Here is a 21,482-nt window from a genome sequence, read left to right on the forward strand (position 1 = left end):
CCAAGAATTTATTGGACAGTCTGTCCCTTGCTGTATTAGTTTCCCAACATATACCTGGATAGTTGAAGTCCCCCATCACCACCAAATTCTGGGCCCTGGATGATTGTTAGCTGTTTAAAGAAAGCCTCATCCACCTGGCTAGGGGGCCTGGAGTAGACGCCTAGTAGGACCTCATCCTTGCTTTTTACTCCTCTGAGTCCAACCCAGAGACTTTCAACCCGTCCATCTCTTATGTCCATCTCCACCTCTGTCCAAGTGTGTACATTTTTAATATACAAGGCAACACCTCCTCCCTTCTTTCCCCGTCTGTCCTTCCTAAGCAGGCTGTACCCTTCAATACCAACATTCCAATCATGAGTATTATCCCACCAAGTTTCTGTGATACCAGTGATATCATAGTTGTATTCATTTATTAGTACTTCCAATTCATCTTGTTTATTTCCCATACTTCTTGCATTTGTATATAGGCATCTCAGACATTGATTTGGTCTTGCCTCCCAGTTTTGCTCTGGCCCTCTTTTTACTCTCCCAGTGTAGCCCATACTCCCTCCCATTTCAAGTTCATCTCCCAGGTATCCATGCTCTCCACTTACCTGCAGGCTTTGCTCCCCTGCCCCCGTCAAACCTAGTTTAAAGCCCTCCTCACTAGGTTAGCCAGCCTGTGTCCGAATATGGTCTTCCCCCTCCTCAAAAGGTGAACACCATCTCTGCCTAGCAGTCCTTCCCGGAAAAGGATTCCGTGGTCAAAGAAACCAAAGCCTTCCTGGTGACGCCATCTATGCAACCAAGCATTCACCTCCAGGATACACCTGTCTCTGCCTGGGCCCCTACCTCTGACAGGCAGGATTGAAGAGAATACCACCTGTACCCCAAACTCCCTGACCCGTGCCCCCAGAGCCCTGAAGTCACTCATGACCTGCTAAGCATCACACCTCGCAGTATCATTAGTGCCCACATGGATGAGAAGCATGGGCTAGTAGTCAGAGGGCTGGATAATCCTCGACAATGCCTGCGTAACATCTCAGGTATGGGCCCCCGGCAGGCAGCAGACCTCCCGAGAGGAAATGTCAGGGTGACAGATGGGTGCCTCCGTCCCCCTCAGAAGGGAGTCTCCAACCACCACTACTCTACGTTTCCTTCTTGCAGGGGTGGCAGTAGACTTCCCAGCCTTGGGGGTACAAGGCTGCTCCTCTTCCAGTACCACGGTGGGAGGGTTCTGAGCAGGGGTGGGACACTGCCCACTGCGAGAAGTAACCAGCTGCCACTGTCCACCCTGGTCCACCTCCTCCAGTGGTTTATCAGCTGTCCTGTGCACTGGGACAGTTACCTCCGCAGTCGCCACCTGAATACAATCCAGGAACGGCTCATGGAGTCGGATACTCCTCAACCTGGCCACCTCCTCCTGTAGCTCCCCCACTTGCCACCTAAGAGATTCCACCAGCAGGCACCTTCCACACTGAATATTCCCCTCAGCCTGGGTATCAGTAAGTGGGAACGGCAAGCCCCAGTCCTTGTAGAAACATCCATGGTCAGGCAGTCTGTCTGGCTACAGGCGCACGTGGCAGAGACAGCAGTAGCACTGGCACAGGTGTTGCAGGTCTTTTTAACCATTATAGTTCTCTCTGTCACACTCCCTCCCAAACACCCTCTTAAATGCCCCTGTCTGCACCTCCCTCTCTGCTTTGCCATTCCCCAGAGCCAGGCAGCCTAGTCCCCCAGCTCAAGCTCCACACAGGTGACTCACCAGAGCCACTGTCATGATGCACTTCTCCCACAAAGCGCTGGGGTGCATGAGCAGAGTGGCGGATAGCACTGTAGGTGCACACAGCCAAGCAGGAGCTACATTTAATGTCTCAAAACAGCAGGTGAGGAGGGGTTGGCCATCCCTGCATTAGTTCTCTCAAATGCTGACCCGCCCCCCCCCATGTTCTTCCTGAATGGCTAATAGCGTTGGGGGGGCGGGGGGCAGCGTCCAATGCAAAGGTTCCCTGCCACTCTGTGAAAACTCAAGCATGCCTATTCCTGGTTCTGATTGTGTCTCCGCCCACATCTCCATTTCAGTTGAGCTGTTTCAGTCAAAGCGTCTTGGTAGGACTTGGTGACAATGAGATCCTGAGCATGTGTTGCTAATAATGCATTGTGAAATAGTGCCCAGTCACAGCTGGGCAGGGTGTGAAGCTGCATGTGGGAAGTTTCTGGTAAGAATATGTAGTCTTACAGGCCTCACCTGTTGACCCTCTGAGCTGAGCCACGCATGGTAAAGAAAAGTTAACAGCAGCTTTAGCTGATTAACACAGGCTTGATGGGGGCATTTGTTGTGTGAGCTGATCCTACTGTGAATGCAGGGAAGTGTGAATCAGCTCCCTCTGGGGAGGACTGCATAGTATAGGCTGGTGTGTCCTACAGCATAGGAGGGAACCCTGGCAGCTGTACTTTGCAGATCAAGACTCAATCCCAGTTTACAACAGTGTGTATGTAGCTCAGTATAACAGGACCCAGGGCAGAGCTGAGTGAAATGAGGGTATGCCAGTACTTACATGCCCATGCTAGGTGCCTGGAGAGAGACCACCACTGGCACAAGTGCCTTACAGCAATCTAGGCCACAAGACTGTTACACATTGGCCCTGAAACTTGCCTGCTTTGGACACAGGCTCTGGATTTCCCCTCTCCCCGGCCCAAGACTGGAGCACTGTTAATTGGGGGTCTGGGGGCAGGCTAGAGAATGTTTGTTGACAAGGCTTGGAAAAGCACCCTGGGACCTACTTGCATTTCAAGGTAGGCTGCAGATGCAAAATGGAGCTGGGGGGTGGGGTGTTCATAGGCATGCACTGAGGTGTGAAAGTAGTACATTGGACTTTGCATAACAGCAGCAAGGAGGAACAGTTATGCACAGAGAGCAGCAGCCCAGCTACTTGCTGGGAGTGTGGTGACTGTTGCTATCCCTTTACATCTGATGAGGAACACGTAACAACAGCAAGTTGCTTTTCCCAGGCCCATGGGGTTTAAACTGAGGAGTATTCTGGGTGGGGCAAAGAGGAGGTAGTCAGAGCTGTATGTAATAGGTGCACCTCTGTTAGGGCTTTCAGCTAAGTTGGGACATTAAGATGCAATGGTGCTCTTACCATGCAGACAGTAGGACATCAGCTGGGCCCTTACAAAGATGGCATGCTCCTCTTGTCACCCTGATCCCTTTGAACTCATTGCTCTCTTTGCATCAATCCTGGCCTCTCAGAGAGTGCAGCTGCAACTGAATTGTGCTCCAGGCCCCTTAGCTGGAGCTGCTACCTGTGAGAGTAGGGTGCTGCTGCTGAGCCTGGGAGCAGGGAGTTTGTTACCCTTTATACTGACCTAGGGCAGTGTTGGTAACAGTGCCACCCTGCTTTCACACCCCCGTCCCAGTTCTACAGATGGAGATAATGTGCCCCTGAGCCAGGCTCAATTGAGGAAGCACCTCCACCTCCTTGCACACAGCTATAAGGAGTCTCAGGGCTAGCTGTGTTAGCCTATATCTTCACAAATAACAGCCCTGTGCCACAGGATGGCTGCCAAGAGAGTCCAGAGCCCAGGACTCGGGTTTTCACAGTGCAGGAGGCAGGAAGCCAGCACCAAGGCCTCCCAGCAGGGTGGAGCCCCTGCATAATAGCACCCAGCCTACAGCCATGGGGGGGGCCAGGGAGCTGCTGCATCCCCTGGAATGGGTCTGGGGGGGAGGATGCATCTGTGGTCTGCTACTGCACCCCAGGAGCTGCTTTGGTTGCCAAAAACAACCCCGGCCCAGCAAGGCCACTGCACCCACACCAACCCAAACTTCCTTAGGGCAGTAAAGGAAAGGCCCAGGACCCATCCCAGGCCTGCTTGTAGTACAGGCAGGGGGCAAATGTTGCAGACATGTACAAGTCGACAAATACATGTTGGAAAACAACCCTCTCCCCTATAGACTGTAAAGCAAAGGATGTTATAGTTAATCACCTTTGAATTTCACCTGCCAATCTGGCTCCTCACCTTTAGTACTAGCTCTTCTAGTGGGCATGTTTCAGTGGGTAGCAGGGGGGCCTACATGAATCCAACTCCGAGTAGAAACACCAGGTAACTTCAGAGATAATGGATTCTGTCTGGGAGGGATACTGAAGCACAGGGGTAGACCCTCAGAAACATTTGTCAGCCACAACAAAATGAATATCAAAGGAATCTGTACCAAAGCAGCTGGTGGTGCCATAAGCCAAAGCAGGCATAGCACGCACTACAGCAGAGGACATAAACTCCTTCCCACCACAAAGTTTTAATAGACTTTATGTTAAGGCAAGAGTCTGACTTTGGGAGCACTACAGTGGCTGTAAAGTCTGTGCATCAGAGCCCAGTGCAGAAGGGAAGTAGAGAGATGCTGTGACAGCCTGAAACCACCCAGGAAAGTCTGTCTTCTCCCTCAACCCCCAGCACATGCTGCAGGAGTAGCAAAGTGCTTAAAAAGATGAACAATAAAACCTTCCTGCTATGACCCCCCACCCCACCCAGGTGCTGAAAGGAGAGCTGTTGGTTTGAAGTGAGCTCCAGTATACAAAGTTTGATGTCTGGTTCAATGGCTTCCAGCTCGCCTGCATCCCTTCAGTCAGTCTCCAGATTGTCAAACCCATGAATTACAACAGATCGTGTACATTCCATTTCATGTCAGACAAAGACAATGGTGCACATTCCCCTCCTTCCCTTGATACCTACAGACTGTCCCTCCCAAATGGCTCAAAGCAGCTGCGAAGCCCATTTGCAGAGCAGCAAGTGCCATGAGAAAAAGCAGAGAATGAAGCAGGCCAGGCACCCTCATGATCCCAGCCACTGCCTCCTTCCTGATCATCACTGGATACAGTCCATCACATGGATCTGCAGTGTATCCATGTCTGGAGCCTGGTACTGGCACTTGGGGCAGCAGAAATCCGGCTGCTCCTCCGGGATACTGCGCCGGCGCCCAGCAGCTGGCATGGTCTGGAAGGGCACCAGGGCCATGTTGTAAACTAGGGGAGAAAGCAAGTTAGTGGCCTGAGAGCAGTACTCCCCTGTGCTGCTCCATGGCCCCACACTTGCTCACCTGGCTGGGAGACAGGCGGGCGCCCCTCAGAATGGCGATTCCTCATCTCCTCCATGAGTGCCCTTTACCAAACAACACAAAAGGTGGGGGTGTCAAAACAGAACCTCATCCTCTCTTTCCTCCCCCACTCCATCCCAATCAGGTACTTGAGGGGGGCTCAAACCAGCACAGGAGCCAGGGCAATGAGCGTGGCCTCCGCAGGAACCCCAAGGTACAAAGTGGCTGTGGTCAGGTGCAGCCAGGCAGCTGCCCGGAGCTTGCACGCGACCACAGGGATCACAGGCTAAGGGTGCACTCACCAGCTGGCCCCCTCAGTGTCCGCCTTCAGCTTATCATAGTCCCGCCGCAGCTGCTCCAGCTGCTCCTGCAAAGCCTCACGCTGCTCATGCAGCTTCTCCCGGGCCTCACGCTCCGCCAGGAAATCCACCTTGTAGATGTCAGCCTGCATGGGAGGCAGCAGCGGCCCTGCCTGTCAGCAACCACGTGCTTTCCCCTCTCCCATGCCCCTCCCTGCCCCACACACACCTGGGCCTTCAACACAGGGATGGTCTCCAGTAAGGTTTTATGCTGCTCCATGTCCTCCTTCAGCTTGTCAATGAGCTCCTGCTTGGCCACCAGGGCCTCCTCTGCCTGCTGCAGCTGCTGCAGCAGCTCCTCCAGCTGCAGCTCCATGCCCTGGCATGGGAACAAGCTCGGACCCTGAACACCAGGGCAGCCAGGGAGGGGGGTTTGGGGGTGGCCCCAGCCAGGCCCCCCAGTGGCCCCAGACCAGCCTTAAACTCACCTGGCTCCTCTTCTCATTCTCTATGCTGGATTTCACATGGGCATCATACTCCTGGAAGAGCTGGTGATACGCTGCTTGCAGCTGGGCCAGCTTCCGCCTGAGTAGGAACTGGAAGGTCAGAGAGCAGATCCCTGCTGCTGCCCACCTCATTCTCCCTCCTCCATGGTGCACTCCCCACACTTGACTGACCTGCATCTTCTCCCTTTCCCCAGTACCCTACCCCCACTCACTTCTCCTCCGTGGCGCTCTGCCTCTCCACCCGCAGCGCAGACTCCAGGTTCTGGGCCTGCATGCGCAGCTGGTCCACCTGCACGCTGTGCTGCTTCTGCAGTGCCTCGGCCTCCCCAGCTAGCCGGCGACCCTGCTCTGCAGCAGCCTGGGCCCTGGCACACCAGGCAGGGAAAAAGGCCAGTGTTAGCAGGAGTCTCCAGCCCACACATCCCTGGCTGGCCAAGGCCTGCATCCCACTTCCAGCCCTCTGGGACAGATCAATAGCTGCAGCCAAACTGACCTGATGCCTGCCCCAGACAAGAGGGGAGATTCACAGATGTGCACTCACTTCTTCTCCAGATCTTGCTTCTCCAGCACACAGGCCTCCAGCCGCCTCTGGCTCTCCTGCAGCTCTCCCAGCAGCGAGGTCACCTGGGCTTTCACTGAGGCTCTATCCTCAGTCAGCTGCTGCAGGGAGGGAAGGGACCACACATGACCCCTGGCCACACAGCCAAGGCAGCCTAGATCCATTGAGAAGGGAAGGCTGACGTGGAGCTTCCCGCTACCACTGTGGGAGCTTTCGCACTTCTTGACTCCCTGGCCAGGTCAGGGGCTGGGTGTGTGCACATGTGTGTGGCAATATGACCGACATGCCTGGCAGTGACTTAGTGGACTGGAAAGCTGCCCTGAGGTCTCTGCAGGGAGCATGAAGTGGGTGGGGAGCAGCAGGGGCTGGGGATAGAGTCACATCCAGGGGTCACTAGAAGACTAGCTGCAGCTGACTCATTTCAAGGGAGGCACAGCCCAGCTCTGAAAGATAGCAAAGCCTGGGATGAGGTAATAGCAGGTCTCTGCACTGGTGCCGCTGCTACCCTAAAGGGCTGCTGAGCCACTGATGACAAGCGCTGCTAAGTGGGGAGCACTGGTCTCTACAGTGTGTGAAAGCCTCTCTCAGCAGGCAGGTTCTTTGGCTCAAAGGCAGAGCTGCATGGCCACCCAGACAAGAGGGTTACCTGGGGGCTCTTATTGGGGCTGTGGCAAGGCCAGGCACCCCCAACACTGGACAGCCCTGTCTGAGGCAATGCTTACCTCCAGCTGTCTCCTCAGTGCCTGCACCTGCTGCTCTGCCTCCTGCGCCCTAGCTGCCAACGTGGTCACCTCCTCCCGCACTACTGCCAGCTGATGCTTCAGTCCCGCACTCCTGCCAGGGAGCGCAGCTGAGTGGGTGAGGTCAGCACTGCTGCTCCTACATGGGGTGTCCTGCACCCACTCACCCAGCTAGTGTGGACCCCAGCAGCCAGTGTGCCCCAGGCCCCCCATCAACCTGACCCCCCCAGCTCTATCCTGTCCCCTTCCCACAGCCAGTGTGCTTGCAGCCGCTGCACAGACCTGCCCTCCCCTACTCCCAGCTGTATCCTGCAACCCCTCCCTCAGCCAGCCCCCATGCCCCCGAATGTGCCCCCAGCCCCTGCACAAACCAGACTCACCCCACCCCCCAAGCTCTTAGCACCCCAGTACACATGCAGTTGCCAATGTTGGTCCAAGGCTGAGCCAATAAGCGACTTACTCCTCCTCTGCCTCCTTTAGACGCCTTTGCAACAGTTCAGCTGCCTCCCGCCGGCTGCTGGCTCTGAAAAGACAAGCAGGACATGAGAAGGGGCCCTCATGCTGTTCTCCATCTCTTACCTCGAAAGCCCCATCACACATCCGAGACATGATGTCAACACCTGTGCTCCGTGGAAGCTGGGCCAATGCTTCCACGAAGCACTGGTGTTGATACCAGTTCCCACATCCTACCCATTCAGGTACTGCCCAGACAATTAGCAGAACGTCCACAGGGGCAGCATGTGCTTCTATTGTAGTACACAGCTGCACATGCCTTGGTGCACAGAACACTACATTCTACATATAGATGGAAAAGACAAACAGTCCTGCAGCACCTTAAAGACTAACAATTTTATTTATTAGGTAATGAGCTTTCATGAGTAATACCCACTTCATCGGATCTGAGGAAGAAATAAGAACCTAGGGTCTATGTAGCAGTGGGTGAGAGAAAGGAAGATAAAAGAAACGGTGGGGGAAGGAACCACCTGTCATTGGCAGGACTGCTGAAGGAAGTAAGTGAAGTGGGATGGTGCCATTCCTGCTAATATCAAAAGGTGTGGAAATTTCCCTTGTAACACATGAGATAACTGAGATCTCTGTTAAATCACAGGTTACAGGTGTCAAACTTGCAAATGAATTCCAATTCAGATGTCTCCCTTGTAATCTTATGGCACAATTCTTTTGTAGGACAATGACGACTAAGATTCATTACTGAATTTCTAGGGAGGTTAAAGTGTTCTCCTACAAGTCTGTGTATATTACAGTTACTGGCATCGGATTTATGTCTGTTCATCCTTTGGTGCAGAGACTGTCCATGTACATGGCAGAAAGCATTGCTGCATTGTGGGGGGAAGCCCCAAGCCTCGGGGTCCAGAACCATGCAAGCAGCAGTCTGAATCTGCACTATGGTCCAGGAATTCCCTGCCCCTGTGCTGGAGAGATGTAATGGGCTTCAAGGCTCCCCAAGTACTGCACCCTGTCTGCAGGCAGGAATGACTCTCATTCAGCAGGTAGAATGGGAAATTTATTAGTCGACAGAGGCACAGCTCAGTAGAGAGGTGTCAGTACAGCAGGCAGAGACAGTCATTCCAATCCATCTTGGGGAGAGGAGCCCAAGGGGTGCCCAATCTGGGGTCTAGCTTCCCCCTCGCTCCCCACCCCCCACGCCCACGCCTTCCAACTGCCACTTCCAATTCAAACCCCAGCTCAACTCTTCCCTGCTCTTTGTTCAGGTCAGAGGTGTTACCTGCCAGCTTAGGTTACAGCCCCAGGGGTCATCCTTAGCTGCGGTGAGCTGCTCTGGCTGTCACATACACACATCCAGCCTGACTCTTACACATGCACCCCCCACTCCATCACAAGAGGTTTAAGCTGAGTGCCATAGGTGATGACAAGCAGTGTCCTGCTATTTTTCTGCTACAGAACTGCTTGGGTTTTGTGCAGCTACAGACTAACATGGCTACTCCTCTGAGACTACTTACCATGGATGGAAAAAATATTAGAGGAAACACTGATCAACACAGGAGCATACCCATAGTACCATTTGCGGAACCTGCTCCCGTGGTGCAGGGCTGCCCAGCCAGGCAGGGGAACAAAAGGGGAGGGGAAAGGGCCACAACAGGAGTCTCACTTTATCACGCCCTCCAATGCACAACCTGTTCTTACCTTCTGTCCCCACTGCCCTGCAGGATCTCCATCTCTACGGGCCTCTCCCGCTGGAGTCTGTTCTCCTGCAAATGACACTGGTAACACTGAGCCACAGCTCCTCCCACAGGCAGCCTGATGTCCCCCCGCCAGGATCTCCCACCCAGCCAAGCAAATCTGGCCCCACCCCACCCCCATCAACCTGCCCCTGGTCAAGCGGTGCCAGCCCCACCCCCAGGATCCACTCCCCCAACAGAGTAGGGCTGGCCAGACTCGGGTCTCCCCGCCCTGCCCAGGCACTCCAAGAGAAAGGGAAACTCCATTTCTCCCAGCACCTCTATGCCAGGGGCCCTGCTGTCTGCCTCCACCTGCCTCAGTCAACCCTTTGAGCCCCAGGAGCTCTTGGCCCTGTAATGAATTGAGATTTTTTCTGACGCTGTGGTGTGCCTCAGCTTCCCCTTACAGTAAACCCTCAATTCAATGAGCTAATAGGGGAGGGGTGTCTGTTAAAGCTGATAGTCCGTTACATCAAGGGTTCACAGCCCGCCCACCCTTGCCAGGCTCCCCCATCCCCACAAAATGCCCAGGACTTGCCATAAGGAACCGCTGCTAGAGCCTGTTGCCATGGCTGGAGCTGCCAACCCTGCCACCGCAGGGCTGTGGGACACCGCTGGTGAGCAGCTGAAGCTTTCCCACTGTGGCTGGGGCAACTCTGCTGCATGTGACTAAAAACGCTGCTGCCGGCACCACATGCTCCTTCCACCAGGGTGGGGTGCACATGGGAATGCCAGCTCCCCGTGTATGTGCACCATCCCCAGTGGGAGGAGTATGTAGCAGCTCCAGCAGCAACAGCGGTCCAGGCCACCATGGAGGGTTCAGCCACGGTGGACCCAATAAGTCTCTTGCTATTTATTGGGGTAGGGGGCTTTAAGATTTTATGGGGTCCAATTAAGCAGGCTTTGGGAACAACAAGGGGGCTGGCAGACATCTGTTGTTTCCCAAGTCCAATAAACCAGGGTCTATAAAAATCAAGAGTTTACTGTTCTTTGCACTACTGGGGTGGTGGAGGGCAGAGCCTGCTCCTGGGCTGCACAGGAGATGAGAAGTGGGAACTGAGGATGGAGACAGTGAGTAGGGGAGAAAGGGCTAGTGGCTCTCATCTGGCACAGAATGGGGGAGAGACAGCCTGAAGTGGCACCCATTTGTTTCGTGGCCCCACAGTCCTGGCCCAGCCCCATGGACTGACTTGGCCTGTGTTTCTCTGTGCAAGACCAAGGACACCGAATGTGGGGCTCCAAGGGACTCCTTCCCCTAACTTGTCCTGCAGACATTACTCCACACCCTGCAAGTCTTTCCTAGGAGCAGCAATCCCTGCCTGACACACCTCTGCCCAGCACTCTATCTCCATGGAACAGCACTCTCAGCACGGCTCAGGCAGGCTGTGAGGCCAGGAACGCTGAAGGGATGCCCGAAGGAGTACAGACCCTGCCAACTGGCAGCAGCATTACAGTCCCTGGCTCTGGGGTTCACATTCTAGTTCCCCCACCAACTCCCTGATGCTTCTCACCCCCAGCTCTGTGAACTGCACACACAGGGTGCTTTGCAGCCATGCTGGACAATACCCTCAAGACATCAGGCTAAAGGCAGGTCACTCAAAGGAAGCATGCACTAGGGTGCCCTCCTGACAGCGGGAGGGGGCACTTCTATATTCCCATACAGAGGTAATGTTCCCATTTTCACACTCAGCAGTCTCTCACCTGGAGCCTCACACCAATCTCGCTGGAGGGCTGCTGCACCTGTTGCTGGACGGAGGCGTGCAGGTCCTGCCTGGCCTCCTGGATTGGCTCCAGTGGCTGGGACTCTGGGCCAGGAATCTAGGGAATGGGAAGAGTGAAGGTCAGATGCCACAGGATGTTTCTTCCCCCTGCTGAGAGAGGCTGGGGCTGGCACTACCAGGAGCTCCACCCAGACCACTGGGACCCAGAGGACCTTTTCCTTTCTTCTCTCACCAACACAGCTGCAGGTGAAGCATACAGGGCTGTCTGGAGGTGGGCTATTTTGTTCCTTGGGGAACAAGGAGCTGGGGTAGTGGATCTCCCCCTGGCCAGATGTCTCTCACCATGACAGGCTCAACCAGCTCCTGAGTCAGGGTTGTAGTGTCTGCCTCTTCCAGCTCCAAGATCTCTTTCTCCTGGGCACCAGGCTAGGAAGTAGCAAGAAAGTCAATGTCTGAGAGCTGGCAGGTGTCCCAAGCCAGCACCCAACTCCCCAGAGCTCTGCTGCTGAAAGCATCCTGGTCAGATTCCGAGCAAGCCCCAGCCAAGATCCCCTCCTGGGAGTACTGCCAGGGGAGGAGGCACAGGATGCATGCTCCTTTGCCTCTTTGTGTGAGGGTATAGGCAGCTCCCCTCAGGGTGGACTGATTTAAATCACGATTTAAATCACCAAAAATATCATTGATTTTAAGTTACCAAAAATGCTAAGACTCTCTGTGCATAAAGAGCACTTTATTTTGGAGTAAGCCCTATTGACCTCTCTGGCACTTCTGTTTTTTGAGGGAAAAAAAGAGTAATAATAGGGTTTCCTCGAAAAAGAGTTACATTGAAGTAAAATATTAAAAAGACTGATGGCATCACCATTATGGTCTGTAGCCATGACGTTCCAAAATAAGGGGCATGTATAAATATGAAATTAAAAAAATGGCACTCAGCAGTAACTGGCAACTATAGATTTCTCTTACTGCAGCTTTTTGTATTGTACATTTGAGAGACAGATTCTAATCCTAGTTACATAATTAAGCAAATAATAAAGATTAGCTAAGATAAACCTTTTTAATAACAACTTCCAACATAGAAAACAGCTTAGAAACATACTTATCAAATCACACATTCTAAAAAACACAGAGGGAGTCTTGAAGAATGATGCATTGCAAAGTGAATTAATTTTTAAGTTACTAACCATTTCTTTTTTCTAACTAAGCCCTGAGTCATCTTCTGGCACTACTTACACTTGACACATTTTCCTTTTTTACCCAGGGAATGAATTTCCTCAAAATACTCCCACAAGGTCTCTCTTACACCCAGAAGACAGGATAGTTTTTCTGTGGCAAAAGCATGGGGGAATATAGGAAGCTGTGTGCGCTGAATAACATTTTTTCTTTTTCTTTCTAGTCCACTCCACTGCTCCTTTATATGCTGCCTCTGTCTTCTCCTATACATTGCTCTCAACTAACGGCTCTGCCTTCCTTGGCCAAGGTCCACCACCACAAACAGACATAACAAAAACACTCCTGCCCAGCTTGTGTCTTTCTTTGAACAGGTTATTTTTCAGTCTGCTGAGAAACAGAAATTGAAAGCCCAGAAAAAAACTTTGAAGAGGCAACAGCTAGTAGTTAGGCTGAACACATTAGATGACCCATTAATTCATTTTTACGTTACTGGAAGTGCATGTGCAGCAAATTTGTGACGAGAGGTAATTGTAACTGTTATTTTTAAGTGAAAAATTTATCATTTTATTGATGATTTTTTAAAAATCATCTATTTTTATCCACCCTGGCTCCCCCCAATACCTGATGGCTTCCTTTAAGCTGCTCCACCTCCTGGAGTGCCTGCTCCAGCTGGCTCCTCATTTCCGTCCGCTCGGCATTCAGCTTCTGAACCACTTCCCGGGCCTCACGGAATCGCAGCAGCAGGAACTCCTTCTCTTCGCGCTGCGCAGCCTGGAACCGCAGGAACTCCTGGCAGCGCTGTCGCAGCATCTGGTTACTCTGGCGAATGGCCTCTGCCCATACACAAGGAGCATGTTAGCCCAGAGTGAGCCAAGTTCGTACCCTGCCTTGAGGGTACATGTCCCACCCTCTCCCCACTTCCCTCGATCTCTCTGTGATGAAGTTTGGTAAAGGGTATAGGAGTCCTGGATGTCCATCAGTTTCTCTTTGCACTTCTCTTTGTGTGGGGAACCAGGGCCGCATGGCTGGTCACTCAAGGACTGGCTGACACCCAGCCCCCCAGCAGAAAGACCATGGGAGCTACAGAGGGCACTATTTGAAGGCTGGAGCAAGTGGGAGGGCCTAGGCCTGCCCACTGCTAAGGCCCCCACCCCAGCTTAGTAGGGGGAAGGCTACTGGACCCAGAGCTCAGAGTATGTGGGACAATTAATGAAAAAACAAGGATGGGTGGTGCAAGTTGGAGGTTCAAAATAAGGAAACTGGAGGGGGACCCCAAACAGAGAATCCCAGACAGCGCCCACTGCTCCTCAAAGCTATCTAGGGAGTAAGCGGACGCCGCCCAGAGGAACGCTGCCTGGGCGCGTGACATGAGAGAGGAGCGGAAACAGGCCTAACAGTTGCAGAGCATCCCCTAGTCCAACATCCTCCTCCTGGTGTTGTAAATAGCCATTTTGATGAAGGCCAGGAAGAGGCTGACAAGGAGGCCTCACAACTGTGTGAGGCCATAGCCAGGCCAGCTCACATCTAGTAACAGAACTACGAGTTCCTTTCCCACCCCACGCCAAGCAAAGGCACCAGCTGGAGGAAGGAGGCAGAATGTGGCAGCTGAGCTAAGAGCCAGCCTCTGGAGACAGAGCGCCATGCCTATAGCTGGGCTTAAGGGGCAGACCCAGCAGCTTTAACAGCAGCGCGGCTTAAGGGAGCCCTGGCTTCATCAAGTTGAATTCTGTCTGAACCCTTGTCATTCTGTGCTAACCCCAGGACTCCAGAGGCAGTAGCCTAGAGATAAATAATCCTCTCCTAGAATCACAGGTCCAGTCAGGGCTGCAGAGGTTGGCTAGTCCAGGCCCCTGCACTCAAGCAAGACTAAGTATTACCTAGACCAGGGCGAGCAAACTTTTTGGTCTGAAGGTCAAATTTTAATATGGAAATTGCAAGGGACGTCTGTCACTGACTGGCTCTGAGGGCTGGGGAGTGAGGGGATGAGGGGCTCTGGCTGGCAGCATGCAGCCAGCAATGACTTCAGGGTGCAGGGGCTCTGGGCTGGGATTGGGGCTGGGGCAGCAGGTTGGGGTGCATGCTCTGGGTAGACTCAGGGATCATGACAGCGCATTATTGGATGCTTTCAGAATCAGGAGTGGCATCAAACAAGGATGCGTGCTTGCTCCGACATTGTTCAGGATCTTCTTCACACTCCCCCTGAAGCATGCCTTTGGATCTTCAACAGAGGGCATCTTGCTGCACACAAGATCTGATGGGAAACTGTTTAATCTTGCAAGGCTGAAAGCTAAGTCTAAGGTGCGGGAAGTCCTCATTAGAGACATGCTGTTCGCAGACGATGCTGCTGTAGTGTCTCACACAGAAGACCAGCTTCAAAAACTGCTGGATCAGTTCTCCAAAGCGTGCAAGGACTTTGGGCTTACCATCAGCCTAAAGAAGACAAACGTACTCGGTCAGGATGTTGCTGAATCCTCATCAATCAGCATTGACAACTATACGTTAGAGGTCGTCCACGAGTTCGTTTACCTCGGGTCCACCATCACTGACACCCTGTCATTGGACACTGAGCTAAATAGGAGGATCAAAAAAGTGGCCACAACTCTGTCCAGACTCAGCAAGAGAGTGTGGAATAACAACAAACTGTACACTCACACCAAAATGCAAGTCTACAGAGCCTGCATCCTCAGCACCCTCCTTTATGGCAGCGAGACTTGGACCCTGTACGCCCTCCAGGAAAAGAGGCTGAACGTCTTCCACTTGCGCTGCCTCAGGCGCATCCTTGGAATATCGTGGAAGGACAGCATGTCCAACACCACCGTCCTTGAGCAAGCTGGAATCCCAACCACGCACACCCTTCTCGGGCAGCGTCAGCTCCGCTGGCTTGGCCATGTCCACAGGATGAATGATGGAAGGATTCCAAAAGACATCCCGTATGGTGAGCTAGCCTCTGGCAAAAGACCTCCCGGACACCCCCAGTTGTGCTACAAAGATGTTTGCAAGAGAGACCTCAGAGAGGTAGACATCAAGCTGGACAACTGGGAAGAACTAGCAGACAACCGCAGCAGATGGAAGCAGATGGAACCCGAGGAGGCTGTGAAGGCCAGGACTCTATTAGGGTTTAAAAAAGAGCTTGATAAATTTTTGCAGGTTAGGTCCATAAATGGCTATTAGCCAGGGATAAAGTATGGTGCCCCAGCCTTCATAACAAGGGCAGGAGATGGATGGCAGGAGATAAATCACTTGATCATTGTCTTCTGTTCTCCTTCTCTGGGGCACCTGGCATTGGCCACCGTCGGCAGATGGGATGCTGGGCTCGATGGACCTTTGGTCTGACCCAGTATGGCCATTCTTATGTTCTTATGGGTTACACAAGGGCCTTCAGAAGGGCGAGATGAGAATCAGACAGCTAGCAGAGGAGAAGCGAGCGCACAGAAAGCACACTAAGGACTTGCCAGACACCCACCACACCCTTTTTCTTTCAACTACAAAGCAAGTGGGCTAAGAAGATGGTTGAGGGTGATGAAGATTTTGAAGAGGAAATCACTCAACTGCGGGTCAAGAATTTAGAATTGTTGGCTGCTGCGTATGCATTACTGACAGCAGAGCGGTGGTTTTGGACTTCTGAAGCCAGCATGCGCTGGTGGGACCACATTGTTTTGGAGTCCTGGGATGACCAGCTGTGGGTGCAGAACTTTTGCATGTGCAAGTCCACTTTTATGGAACTTTGTGATTTGCTGGTCCCCGCTCTGAAGTGTGGTGATACAAGAATGAGGCCGGCTTTAGCAGTTCGAAAGTGATAAGCAATTGCTCTATGGAAGTTTGCAATGCCCAACAGTTACCAGTCAGTGGAAAATCATTTTGGGGTGGGCAGATCTACAGTGGGGGCTATGGTGGAGCCGGTAGCCAATGCAATTTGTCCACATATCCTGAGGAAGACCATGACCCTGGGAGATGCACAGGACATAGTGGATGGCTTTGCTGCCATGGGGTTTCCTAACTGCAGTGGGGCAACAGATGGCACACACATCCCCATCATGCCCTTGGATCACCTGGCCTCTGAGTATATAAACAGAAGGGGATTGCTTCTTGATGGCGTTGCAGGCGTTGGTAGATCACAAAGGTCATTTCACTGACATCTACATGGGACAGGTGGGGAAGGTTCATGATCTATGCAACTTCAGAAATTCTGGACTATACAGAAAGCTCCTGGGTGGAACATTTTGCCCCAGACCAGAAAATCAAGATTGGCAATGTAGAGATGCCTATAGTAATACAAGGTGGCCCTGCTTACACTCTGCTTCCTTGCTTCATGAAGCCATATACAGGTGCTCTGGACCACAACAAGGATTACTTCAATTTCAGACTCAGCAGGCGCAGAATGGTGGTGGAATGTGCTTGTGACCATTTAAAAGTGAGGTTCAGGTGTCTATTGACACTTTTGGACCTTTCAGAAACTAATGTCCCCATGGTGGCTGCAGCGTGCTGTATTTTGCATAACATCTGTGAATCCAGACAGAGAATTTAGTGAGCACCTGGAGTGCAGAGGCTGATACGATAAGCAGGGCTTATTCACAACTGCCTACAAGGCCATTCTCCAACACCAATACAGAGGCAGCGGTAAGCAGGGAGGCTTTGAAAGATAGCACCATGAATGATTTGCCAGGCATGGTTGCGCTTTATTTCACTGTTGTAATACCACCCCTGACTCCCCAAAATGATTTGTGCTTCCCACCAAATGTGAACTAATAAATCAGGCCATCACTTTCACAGAAAGAACACTTTTTCGGGTCGGGGCGGGGCTATGTTGTTCTATTGGCCCTCTCCACCCCCACCTGGTCCCTCTGCCATGAGTCCCCTGCCGACATTGGCATAGTGGCAGGCAGCTGTGCTATCGGCCCTCTCCACCCCTACAAGTCCCCACAATGATCTGTGTACCACACATGGGTACCAATAAATCACACTATGGTTGCCATCAAAAGAATACATTTATTTGTGGAGGGAGAGGGTCAAGTGTCAGGGAAAAAAAAAGGTCAGGGTGTCAAGGGTCATGGAATAGCCTTTTGCAGTGGATCTTGGGGGTGGAGTGGCAGACTGTCCTTGCCTTCCCTCTCCACATTGAAGGACTGCAACAACGGAGGCTGGGCGACCTGGATTCAAGGGAGTCTGGACAGCAGGGAGCGGCGGCCACAGTGCTGCATAGGGAGTTGCTCTGCAGCTCCCAGCATGGAGTGCAGGACATCGGTTTGGTCACTCGTAGCCGTTATGAGCTTTGCTGCATCCTCTCTCATGTATGCAGATTGTTCTCTCCTGAACTCAAGCACAATGTGCTGCCACTGTGCTAAGTCCCTTTTGCTGTTAATGGTTTCTGCTTGAGTATCCTCCAGGTGCTTCAGGATAAGGTTGCTGAATCTTTTGCGCTTCCTTGTCCTGTCTCCCACACTGAGGATGCCCACTGAAAAGTGAAGGTCATAACTGAAGTACAGTTCACACAAAGTGCTTACCCAGAGAAGGAATGGGTTTCTTTCTTTGCAATCAGTGAAACTTTCTTTTTGCAATGTCCCTTAAGGATGACAAGGATTCAGACTGTGATTTGCACAAGTCATCACTTATCCACACCAGTTCATTGTGGACATTGTAAGCTATTGTCCACTTTACTAGTGGCGAGGACAGGCGGTGCAAAGCAGGAGAAGCAGGGCAGTGTCCTGGAGCAGGGAAAAAAAATTTCTGGCCATTGCCTGGAGCAAGCCTCTGCCAAGAAATCCCATCTGTGCTAGACATGCCTTTGTTCAGGACCAGATTCCGCAGAGCCCGGAAGTCGTGTGGCAAGGGTTCAATTCCAGCCTCATGGACGGCTGGGTGGGGAGTGAGCCCTATAAAGTGAAAAGAAATGCAGCGGAAAATGTTTTCCAGCCTCATATCAGCTGAAAAAATTTTCTCAGCAGTCCCCAGAGCAACCCTCATCAGGGAAAAGGCCACAAAAAACAAGGAAAACCAGCGCTGGACATGCCGGTGTGTAGGACCAGGGTCAGCAGAGCCTGGCAGCCATACAGTGAGGGGGAAGGGTTTGATTCCAGCCGCATGGATGGCTGGGTGGGGAGGGTACCCCGTAAAGTGAAAAGAAATGCAGGGCGAAAGTTTTCCAGCCACATACCGAGGGGAAAAAGTTTCTCAGTGGCTCCAGGTGAAGCCAGCAGCATGGTGGGAGCCTGGTGGGAGAGGAGAAGGCCTGGAGAGCCTGCCAGCCATGTGGAGGAGGGGAAGACGGAGTGTCCGCCAGCCACGTGGTGTGGCAATTCGCTCCAGGGAAATGGAAAAGGGCAAGGAGCATGGCAAAGAAATCCAATCCAAATTCCTGTGTTTCTTTAGGTTGCCAAAAAAGAGACAATACCCTCTTAAGAATAACAGACAGCAAAAAAGAAGAGGTGCTCATCCTGTGTGAGCACAAGCCTGGAAAATTTGCCAAATGCTGTATGGCCCTATGAAAGTGGATCGCTATCTAGTTGCCTGCCATGGCAAGGTGTGCTACCTTGGAAGCCACAATAAGTCAGGCCTGCCCAAAAACCTCGTGCAAAAAATACAAGAGTGCCTGGATGAGGCCTTCCTACAGATCTCCGAAAAGGATAAGTGCTCCATCCGCAGAAATATTAAAAACTATTCTGAGTGGCAGAGACCTATAGAAAACTTATACCTATACCTAGCCGCAACCCGCTTCTAGCAATCAATCAAAACACTCACCAGAAGAGCTGGGTCCCAGGGGTTTGGGGACCAGTGTAGAGAAGACCAGCTCCAGGTCAATGGTGAAGAGCTCTGGGCTGTTGGGAACAGCTTCCTCAGGCCCCTGCTGGTTGCCCCCATCTTCCTCTCCATTGGCCTCTTCCTCCTGGCCCCTCACTAAGCTCAGCTCCTCTCAGCTCACCACGGACTCCAGATCAGGGACTCCTGAAGAGTCCCAGTTAAGACTGGACAGCGTGGTCAGGTCCCCCACAAAACGCACATGCAGCTGTTCATAATAGCAGCATGTTTTTGGAGATGACCTGGACCACTGGTTGGCTTCCTGGACTTTCTGATAGGTCTGCCGGAGTTCTTTCACCTCCACCGAGCATTGAAGAGAATCCCAGGAGTAACCTCTGGCATCCCATGAGACACCTTCTCATATATGTCCACATTTAACTTGGGCACTCGAAGTCTGCTCGACATCGGCACCGACTCCTCTCCCCAAAGAGCAAGGAGATCTATAATCTCCAGATGGCTCCATGCTGGAAGCTCTCTTGCAACCCTGAGAACTCAGATCACAAATCTGAGTGCTCATGATGGCAAGAGATAGCTATCGATGCAGTGCAATGGATACCGATGCAGTCTGATGCAATGACTAAAAGAAATTATAGCTTTTGGGTATCACCTATATATTTCCCAGGCTTGCTAGTGATGAGTTCAAATTTGCAGGCTTCCTGCGACCTACTTCCTGCACACCTGGAGAGCAGCAGAGATGGAAGCAGTCATAGAGGGTAACTGTGTAGCATTGTGTGATACATATGGGACACTTATGGAGGCTAATAAAGTCAATTTAAAGATATGGCATTTCCACACTATCCTTAATTCAAACTTTTAAATTCAAACTTGATACTACATCAAGTAGTTTTCCACTGTGTTATAATATTGGCTTTAGTGCTACCAAAAATCAACTTAATTATAGTGACTTTGTAACATCGAGCTAACAGTCTTAAACTCGATTTTATCATTTAGTGTAAACATAGCCTCAGTCTCCCCACCCTCACTCACTCACTCTCTCTCACTGGCTGGCTCTGGCGGCCAGCTTAAGGGTGGAGCTAGGGATCAGATGGTTCGGAGGTGGGAGGGGTAGAACTAAGGGTGTTGGAAGGAGAGGCTCCAACCAGAGGCAAGGGGTTGGGATGTAGGAGAGAGTACAGGCTCTCGGGTGGGGGCAAAACTGGGTGTGGGAGTAGGCTGGGGCTAGGAGGTGGACTTGGGGTGAAAGATGGGACCACACCTCAAGCAGCTCTCAGAGACAGCAGCCTCTCTCACCTGCAGCATCTTTACAAAGGTGCTGACAGGAGGCTCCCTGCATAGCCTCCTCCATAGGTGCTACCCCTGAAGCTCTCATTGGCTGTTTCCTGGCCAATGGGCAGTGCTTGGGATGAAGCACCATGTAGTGCCCTTGCCTGCCCTACACACAGGTGCCAAAGAGGAAGGTGCTTCCGGGAGCAGCATGTAGACTGGCCAGGAGACTGCCTTAGTCCTGCTCAGTCCACTACTGGACAGTTCAGCATGGCTACCAGGATCCTTGTACCCCAGGGCATCTGGCTACAAAACGACCCTCGCCCCAGCCTCCTTCACAGCACGGTTCTGCTCTCTCAACTACTGGACTGTCTAGCCTAGCTGCCAGGATCCTTTGAGCCCTAGGCATCTGGCTGCAAAGCGACCTCCACCCAGCCCCCCACACAGTACGGCTCCGCGCTGGGCACAGGGAACCAGGCTGTAAGGGCCCAGACCATTCTCACCCTTCAGGTCCTGGTTCTCCAGCAGGAAGCGCTGCAATGCCTCGTGCCCATTCAGTTCGGGGGGCAGCTGCCAGGCCGCCACCTTGCCCAGGGACGAGTCCTCGCCCAGCGCACTGCAGTCGCCGCCCGGACACCCGGCTGGCTGCACCATCTCGCAGCTCCGTCGCTGTCGGGTCCCGTTCATCCGGCCCACTCTGGGGAAAGACAGTCGCTGCTGAGACTCGGGCAGCCTCAGGAGCCTCAGTCCCGGGGAGAGGGAGGGAGGAGGCGCTCGGACGCCTGGGTCTCATAAAGGGGGGGAGGAAGGAGTTAGGAAGAGCTCAGACACCTGCGTCCTGAAGCCGGGATTCTCCTATCTCCGTCTCGCCGCTCCCGGTTCACGGTTCACACTTCCCACTTCCGGGATCGCGGCTGTTTCCCCCGGAAGTACTACTATGGGACCCGGAAACAGAGTGACGTTCAGCAGCGAGTTCAGACTCTGTTAGACCGACGACTGCACAATAGTGCTTCCGCCTCACAAGGTGTCAGGGCGGGGCGGGGATGAGAAGCCGGACAGGGATTGGCGGGACCGGATGAGGCGGGAAGGGGGGGGCGAGGAGCCGGAGAGGATTGGCGAGACGAGAGAGGGCGGGGATGGGGATGAGGAGCCGGGCGGGGATTGGCGGGACCGGATGGGGCGGGAAGGGGGGGCGAGGA

The 21,482-nt window shown here is 52.7% G+C and overlaps 1 protein-coding gene across 2 annotated transcripts; it reads right to left on the minus strand.

The window, feature by feature from the left end:
* Nucleotides 1-21,197, minus strand: IKBKG (inhibitor of nuclear factor kappa B kinase regulatory subunit gamma). Of its 2 annotated transcripts, none has more exons than XM_075016602.1 (15): nucleotides 21,115-21,197; nucleotides 20,787-20,980; nucleotides 12,889-13,100; nucleotides 11,440-11,523; nucleotides 11,078-11,194; nucleotides 9,342-9,406; nucleotides 7,639-7,701; nucleotides 7,161-7,272; nucleotides 6,421-6,536; nucleotides 6,092-6,244; nucleotides 5,862-5,958; nucleotides 5,603-5,752; nucleotides 5,377-5,519; nucleotides 5,078-5,139; nucleotides 1-5,003 (listed from the first exon to the last, which is right to left on the minus strand). In XM_075016602.1, the coding sequence occupies exons 2-15, from the start codon at nucleotides 20,968-20,970 to the stop codon at nucleotides 4,846-4,848; spliced, it is 1,716 nt and encodes a 571-aa protein (XP_074872703.1). In that variant the 5' UTR covers nucleotides 20,971-20,980; nucleotides 21,115-21,197; the 3' UTR covers nucleotides 1-4,845. The 2 variants fall into 2 exon arrangements, with proteins under 2 accessions (XP_074872703.1, XP_074872702.1); XM_075016601.1 differs by having other exon boundaries at nucleotides 6,421-6,539.
* Nucleotides 21,198-21,482: the final 285 nt, after the last annotated feature.

Source organism: Carettochelys insculpta, chromosome 22 (assembly GCF_033958435.1).
Source record: "Carettochelys insculpta isolate YL-2023 chromosome 22, ASM3395843v1, whole genome shotgun sequence".
Lineage (NCBI taxonomy): Eukaryota > Metazoa > Chordata > Testudines > Carettochelyidae > Carettochelys > Carettochelys insculpta.